General features: G+C 42.4%; 1 protein-coding gene across 4 annotated transcripts in view; it reads right to left on the reverse strand.

Annotated features, from left to right (window-relative positions):
- The window catches only part of slc12a7b (solute carrier family 12 member 7b), a 48,020-nt gene extending 43,052 nt beyond the window's left edge, over nt 1-4,968 (reverse strand). For 3 of the 4 annotated variants that reach the window (XM_030349599.1, XM_030349596.1, XM_030349594.1), the window contains exon 1: nt 4,650-4,968. In XM_030349599.1, coding sequence (XP_030205459.1) covers nt 4,650-4,833 — 184 coding nt within the window. In that variant the 5' untranslated portion in view covers nt 4,834-4,968. The remainder of the gene's footprint in view (nt 1-4,649) is intronic. The other variant, XM_030349598.1, reaches the window with a different exon arrangement.
- Nucleotides 4,969-8,748: the final 3,780 nt, after the last annotated feature.

The following is an 8,748-nucleotide window of genomic DNA, read 5'->3' on the forward strand; positions in this document are numbered from 1 at the left end:
GGAGACCGTTTTCTTAATTGGCAAAAACAAAATAAATCTTTCCCACAACATTGAATCATAGTTCCCAAGCAGTTTTTCCTGGCATCCAATAAACTAGCAAATTAACGTTGTGTTCTCTCATTCAAAGCATTTCCATGACATAATTCCACAATTTGTTTATAGGTCCATAAATGACACTTTTTAAAAGCAGCCAAATGTTACAAATGTATTCTGGGCCGTTCAATTAGTGGGAAGTATTTTCCATTACGCTGCACATAACCATCCTGTAATTCACACTCTTTGTCGGTTTGTTTAGAAAAACCTCTAACAACCAATAAACCATTAAAAAAGGTACACAAAAAAACACCATCTGTCACAAACACATACCCCAAAGTGAGGGACGACCAAAATGGGTTAAGGCGTCTGGCCAAGTTGAGCTACGGTATGATGTCACTGCTCACAAGGACAGCCCCAAACATACCTTCTCAAGTGACATGGAGTCTGCACGCCAGGGATCCGCTAAATGCTACACCACACACATCCGGCTCAGATTCAACTTGCTTTTGCTGTGATAATCCTGAAGGGGAGATTTTGGGTGTCACTCTCCAGACTGAGAGATTTAAACCTTGAAACGGTGACAGAAGAACGCTTAAAACCTAAAACAAAATACCTTATGAAAGAATGTTGTAGTGGTTACTTTCCAACCATAAGGGCAACACCTTAATCTTACATCGAGTTTTCTATATTTCCAATTACAACAAACAAATCATGATTTCTTAAATGGTGCATTAAATACAGAGCGTTCCAAGTTTCCATTAACAAGTCCAAAATTATTTTACAACCAAGTGTGGCTTGGTTGTAAAACCATATAGTGGCTGACCAGTAAGATAATGAGAGCAGGGACATTTTCCACGGCCCCATACCGGCCCCCTGAAGAAATCTTCATGGCCCAGATTCAAACACAACCGTAGAGTCTAGAATGGCTTCATTCATGTACTGGGCCCTGGGTGCCCAACCCAATAAGCGGCCTTGTTGGTTGGACCAATAACTTGGGACGGACCATCACTGGAGGTGTCAAATGAAACTAACAAGGTCAGAGTTGCAGTATATTAAATGGAGGCGTCTCTGTTGACAAGGAGCCTGTGAGTCCAGCACAACAGTAGGGGTCTTTCCAAAGGGCGAGGTGGGGTTCTCCTCTGGCTCTTCATTCATACCAACCAGCACAACATGATACTCACACGACACGACTCCATGCACATTTCTTGTCACCCGACACCCCAAGGACCAGCAGGGGAAACCGTAGGGGCCATGGTGTCCCCTAGGATCCAGAATGGAAGGCTTATACCACACAGCCAACCAAACAGGTGGAAGACTAGGCTTCGGAAGAGGTGGTGAAGCCAGGTACGTGGTGATGAGCAAACGTCTGTGAGAGTTGAATTGGTTCTGAGGGGGGCACTCAAAAACAACAATGGAAATGTGACCAAATGAGTCACAGTAAGAAATCTACTTATATCTTTGGATGTTTTGCTGAGCCAGCAATGGAAAATCCCCAAACCTTTATAGAACCTCTTGTGGGAAATACAAAGCAGACATATGACATTTGATTAAAAAAAATAATCTTTATAGTCAAAGTCTAGGCTACGCCAAGTAGAAGCTGAACTGTTAGCCCTGCTTGGTGCATCTGGGATAAAGAGGAGAGGAGCCCGCCTCCAGGACAATGGTGGAACGAATACCCCCCCCCCCCCCCCCCCCCCCACACACCCATCTAATCACCCAGTAAATTAACATTAATATTAAATGAAGACACATGATTGTATATCACAAAATAAAGTCCATGGAAATTTCCATGTGCTGCATCTGTGGAAGGCACTCCCATTTTGGGAAGCTGCCATCCGCAAGGTGCACTCAGAACCCAACCGCTAGAACGGCTTCGTACTAACACAATTATCAAGTTATCATCACCCAAAGGGCAAACGTTGAAAAATATCAATAGTAGGCCTAATAGGGATGTGTCCCTGTCTTTGACCATTTTTTTCATCGGCTTCAGGCAGAGCAGTCGTGGGGTAGCACTTTTGAGCTATTCAATTGAAAAAGGTTGGCGTCCAGACCACCATTTTGACTCCTCCTTACTCCTGAAGAGTACAACACTTCCGTCATCCAAAATCCATATGAAAAGATGTTGTTAGTATCCGTTAAAAGTAAGGTTGGTTAATCATTCAGTATATGGCCCAGCAGGACCGACAGCAAACACAGCCGTGGTCGTTGTGGAGGCCGGGAAACAAAGAAACGAGGAGAAGAGCAGAGAGATGGGAGCTGCCTATCGGGTCATGCACGGTGACCTCGCAGGTCCAAAATAGAGCAGGGTGGACAGAAGGTGAAACCGAAGATGCAGGCCGTGCGGGCCAACCACGCATGTACACAAACCCAGGAATACGTCTGAATCATCACACTGACCGGCAGCACAGACCTTATCGTTCCGAGCGGCATGACTCAAGCTGTTATTTGTAGTTATTAAACCAAACTGACCCAGGTGGGTTTTTCCATGAGGAAACATCTGGGGTCCCATCATGGGTCACCACCACCATCAAGTGTTTCCACACTGTGCATCCAAGCTTAAGACGGACCCAGGAGCTAGACAGGCCGCTACACTGCCAGATGGGTCAACGCCTACAGAGGCTGAAAGCGGACTTAAACATCTCCTGACTAAAGGATTTGGGTGTCAGAATACAATGGTTTAAATTCTACGTTCTGATGGCAGATGAGGTCAAATCTGGATGACCGGGGCATTTTACTTTGTTTCAACCAATCATGTTGCAGGGAATGGACCTGTAGAAACGCCATACATGGAACGGATCACAAATGGAAAAAAACGGTCCAGCTTAACAAAATCAAGTGTGATGTGGCTGAACATTCATCCCAGATACTAAAGAGGACTGATAAGCAAAGCGACAGGATTGTATCCCATAGTTGTCCACTCACACTTTCTAGTTTCTGGGCCAGGCGCTGTACAGATTGCCCCCTGATGTTCAGCTATTGCATAGTCAAACTTCTGCATCCGAGATTAGAATATAATAGCCATAATCAGCACTCTATAGTCTATAAATCAAAGTTATGTACAATTGACTTCATGTATTGTTGGTGAGGCACGCTAGCAACCAACGATGACCCGGTTTAGCCACTTGCCAGGACAAAAATGACACAATTTAGGCATACTTAATGTACAATAGGAGTGAGTCACTGACAGACGGCCAGGCAGACAGGATTTCCAGTGTGTTTCTTAGTCAGCCGTGACTCAAATGGAGGAAAACTGTCCGTCCACACACACACACACACACACACACACACACACACACACACACACACACACACACACACACACACAGTATAACAGTCTGATCATATTGTGGTATATCAGTGATGTTTACGTAGATGTGCATAGCCTATGTACAACATAGCTGTGTCCAATAAAGTTAACTTCCCAAAATAGACAGCCTACAAGTGACGTGTCAGCTCTGCCCTTGTCATAATGATCACCTTAGCTATGAGGGGATGTTTTGTATGGTGTAGCATGTACATTGTTTATTCTTGATAGCGTCACACCAGACAACATGCATCCAACGATCAGAGGTGCATATCATTTTTATTGGGGAAAATCTGGCAGCCCAATTTGATCACTCAGCTTGGATTTCTCCCTGTACTCTATGAAAATAAATGACTACATCGGAACGGAAATCCTCCAGTTCATCCCTACTAAATAATAAATAATGAAACTCATTGCCTGATAACATGAGCATATCCTCCGTCTGTTAGGATTCGATTTGATAGCTGTAGCATAAAAATAATAATGCAATAAGATACTCTTAACATTGTTTTAGTCCTCGACAACCTTATAATACAGCTATGACGTCAATTGCATCTCAGTCCTTTACTGCAAGTGAACATATTGCATGAAACTATAAATAAACTCAGTGGAATCCAGGAACCGATAGTTAGGTTGCTGATAAATGCCTCACACAAATCTGTACCATGGACAAGGAGATTAAAACTGATTAGGCAGACAAACAGACACACAAACACCCACTCTGAAAACATCTCCCAAAATTAGTTCTAGAAATATTTTACCTTTTAAATGTTGTACATGTGCAAAAGATAATTGGAGGTTGACCAAATGTGCATGATGCAAGCTATCACAACACTGTACTGCCAGGCCATTGTTCCAGCACGTTTCACCTTGTCGACCTGTTGCTATGGTAGCCTGACACTTTGAATGGATGTTGGTGAGAGGCTGCTGCGACAAGTCACATGGCCTCTTCTCAGACAGTTTTATACCCAACTGCCCAGGGACAACGGGCGGTAAATAGCAATTTTAAAAATGTAATTTTTCAAATAAAGAAATTCAAATTCAAAATCCCATTCAGACGGGAAAATCGGTACGGGAGAGCAGACGCTCGGATATTTGAAACTGAATCAAAGCCGACGTTTACTTGAAAAGTTAAAACCCAACTTATCTCCACTAAGAGCAAAAGCAAAAGATGCTTTCCAGGCCATACTCATAACCGAAAGAACAACACTGCTAGCGCCCAGATGAAAGGCTAATGCATAATTATTCCGAAGTAGATCGTTACGCTCATAGCAGTGGACCAAGGTTTTGCAGTCGGCAACAGTCTTACCGTATTTGTTTGGTTCTCTGCTGTACTCCAGTATGGGCACCGCGGTGTTGGGGTCCCGCTGCCCGGCCACGACACCATCCGCTGCCCCTTCGTTCTCCGGTGCCGGGTCACTGAACACCGTGTCTGGGGGCTCCAGCTCCCCGTTGCATGGTCCAACCGGGACCACCACAAATCTTTCGCCCATGTCTTTACTTCGTCTGCCCAATTATTATTATATTGTGATGTTAAAAAATGAGTGTCTAACAGCGTTTTAGCCCCGCGGTTCCCATTAGGCAGGCTGGAAAGCGACAGGGTCGGTGAGCACACATGACATTGTGTATTGAGCAAATACACTCACAAGCTGATTTGAGGATTGATTACAGTAACAAGCCCGCCCTTGGTCCACGCCCATTGGTTCAAACGGTCATAGAGCGGTGTCAATCAGTGCCAAAAACAAATCGGGTGAGGGAAAATAATATAGGTCTACATGAAGTGTACATGTACTTAAATGAGTGGATCGTTTTTTAAGTGATTGTATAACTTGAATTAAGGGTGTTTGGGATAAAAAATACAAACGAGCTAAAGTTATCTGCGCTCTGTTAAAAAAAGTTTGTCCAGTCAATATTATTCAGTAAAAAAACTTAGCTTAGGTGAAAAAGGTGAAAAAAAGAAACAGGATATTAGACACATGTATCACACTGTGTGTGTGTGTGTGTGTGTGTGTGTGTGTGTGTGTGTGTGTGTGTGTGTGTGTGTGTGTGTGTGTGTGTGTGTGTGTGTGTGTGTGTGTGTGTGTGTGTGTGTGTGTGTGTGTGTGTGTGTGTGTGTGTGTGTAAGAGCACAAGCACGCACAAGTACGTTTGTGTTTGTCTGTGTGAAAAAGAGAGAGAGAGAGGATTGAAAATCCCGGTGTTTGATTGTAAGGCGAGGCAATTAACACCCACTTGTTATGTGGCGCAATATCAACGCCCAAAAGAAAAACTGGAATAGATCATTGTGACTAATAAACTATGTCTTGCTTAGTCATTTACCACAACGTCTAATAACTTTAGTGTGCTTCTGCTAAACCATGACCTTCCTCAGTAGCCCAGGACACGATGTGCTTCTCTTTTTACAAGCAGGGGTTAGCGCATAGACAGGGCTCTCTTCTGGGCCATGGTTATAGAATGGAAAACTGAAACAGCCTCTCATGGTGAATTGGAAATTCGCTGATAAAATGTCACACACAATGCAGACAAGGATGTCATACACTTCTGTGGGAATTGTTATGGTTCTGATGGGTATTAAATCGAAAGGCAAATGTGGAAAGCACTTGAGTACGTTTACTCATCCGCATGAGGAATACGTGAATCATTTTTAATTCCAAAGCATATGTTACTGTTTACTTCAATGTACTTTAAATAGGCCGACCGAGAATTATTTTACTGAAAGAGGGAACCATTAGGACAGAAAGGTTGATTTTGTACCCTTCCTCGCTCAGGTTGGAAAATAAATATTACTGGTAGGTAGCAGGTGTGTATGTACCAAGCCACCCCCACACACAAACCCCAAACTTAACCCCTTGACCTCTGTTTTTTTGCTCTTGGTTCTGTCCCTGTATAGCATGAAATGCCGTTGTTAAATAACCACAAGGTAGTAAACTTTACATATAGCAGGCTTTCATACTCATCCAGGGTTTCACATTCCTTTTTGTTTTTATATTTATATTCTTATCTTCTATCTCTTTCTTTTCCAATTTTGTGTATCATGTATATATGATGCCTGCGTCCAAGGAAGAGGTCTGTATATCCTTTACATCCACATATAGGCTTAAGATGTTTCTTTGTATAGTATGTGGTGGATGCTGCACAGAACTCAATCTGATAAATAGACTGAGCCTGTTCATTTTTTCCTGGTGTGGTTCAAGAGGCCAATTAGATATGAATAGCCTAACGATTTTCTCTTTAGTCAGTTCAGAATCCCCTGCCCTGCCAAGTTGTTTATTTTGAATTCTTCCAGCAATATAATAATCCCTCAACAGTATCTATAAGTTGTGTATGAATAATGTTTTTGTCTGCCTTCCTGTTAACAGCTCTTGCAATGTTGTTATACAAGAGCTATATAGACAATTTGGTAGTTTATGTATGTTTTTTCTCTTCATGTCATTGTTTCAATTCAGCTGTAAATTAATCTGAAATAATTGTAACTGGTTAGCATTGTTGAGTTAGCCTTGAGGCCTAATTATGTGTGAGTAGCCTATAGTCATTGGCAAGGCGATATTGACAATTAAAAAAGGCATCTAATCGGAAGCAATACTTAATGCCATTGCATTCACAATATTTGTTTTACTAGGGAACTAATAATGACACCATAGCACAATAATAAACAAGGCAACAAAGTCCTATCTGAGAGCAGGAAATGGAAAATACAATTGTACTACTCTTTCCTTTGAAGGATAAGGGAAATAATATATAAGAATAATATCTAACTATATATGAACTGCTTCTTTCACTGTAGACAGTGGTGTTGAATGTATTCACTGCTGATACCTCTGCTCCTTGTGTTGTTGCCTACCTGGAAGGACTTTAATAGCCATGGTTTCACTGCTCAGCAGGCCAGCAGTTGTCAAGGTGCTTTTGTGCGATGAAGTCAACCCTGAAATCCGCAAACATTCTTTGTTTGTAATTAGTATCGAGCAACCACCACAACAAACCTTTCATTTGTTTTTCTTAACCCCAGCTCATTCATGAATGCATAAGAGGAGCTAAGGTCAGCCACTATGGAAACTAAAGGGTGCTTTATGTATGTTAGCATATGTGACTAAATCAAGTGAAGCGTGTGCACATCATAGATGTAGGTCAGATGGTGATTCCCTCTGTACAGGTGATTGTGTACAGAGGGAAAAAAAAACGGACCCATTTTTTAACAAAGCTTTCATTTGCTTTTGTTCTTTTAATAAAGCTTTTATTTTGAAGTGGGCTCTGCTGTGTCATTTTTCCAGCTCCTGCTGTGAGGCCATTGTGGTCTCAAGTCCCTGTGCGATTGATTAAGGAAAATGTAAATCCACCCTCTGAACTGAATAGTGGATTTCAACAACTTTAGTATGTTGTTGTTTTTACTATATTATATTATATACATCAATAAATTCATGAATGATCAATATGCTTTGTTGTGTATTATTCCTATATTAGTTTCAGAAGAGATTGAAAAGTGGCGTCCAGAGCCTGGGGATGGTTGGGGCCCCTGGGGCCCCTGGGGCCTTGAGAGGGACGTGTTTTCATCCACAGATTGGCGCGGGGACAGGGCTGCAGATGGGGAGTCTGATGGTAACGAGGTCCCTGGAGCCCCCCTGTCGCCCAGGGACCGTCCACTGCTCATAGGGCCCATGTTTTCCAGTGTGTTCAGGGCTATGAAAATGATGAGTGATTTTAAATTTGTTTTTATTTCTATTTTAATGTAAACTTTAGTTTTGGTTTCAGTTTTAGGTAGTTTTAGGGTGTAGTTTTTGAGAACAGGCCAATGTTTTTTAACTAAAATATCAGTAATGATCAATAATGTATTGTTTGTCTTTTTGGATTTATGGAAGCTATAGCCAGGGTCAGTACATTGAGACTTTGAGTTCTATTTGATATAGTATAGTAACTGTCGAACTACCATAATAAAACTAAGTGGGGTGTATGTGAGTGTTTGTGTGTATGCTTGACCTTGGCACAGGGTCTAACATGGTTCATTCATTGATCACCAGCTCATTCTGGCCATCTCACCAACAAACAACAAACCTATCTGAATTTATTTCAGACAGGTGCCACGGATTACCCTTTTCTTTTGCTTGTTGCATCCCTAGAGTCCACTTCCAACACAATATATATTTCCATTGCAGCTCACCGCCTCTAAAGCTTTCTCTCAGCTGCTGCTGGGTGGGGTGTTGGGGTGAAGGGGGGGGGGGGGCTGCTGATGGCTGATGGAGAACAGGGGTTATTTTGAGACATGAACAAAGAGGGAGTGGATGGTTGGCATACCACTAGAGGCATATACATGTAAGTATACACACACACACACACACACACATGCACTTTCACATAAAGACACGCACGTACACACACACACACACACACACACACACACACACACACACACACAC

Source organism: Gadus morhua, chromosome 23 (genome assembly GCF_902167405.1).
Source record: "Gadus morhua chromosome 23, gadMor3.0, whole genome shotgun sequence".
Taxonomy (NCBI): Eukaryota; Metazoa; Chordata; class Actinopteri; order Gadiformes; family Gadidae; genus Gadus; species Gadus morhua.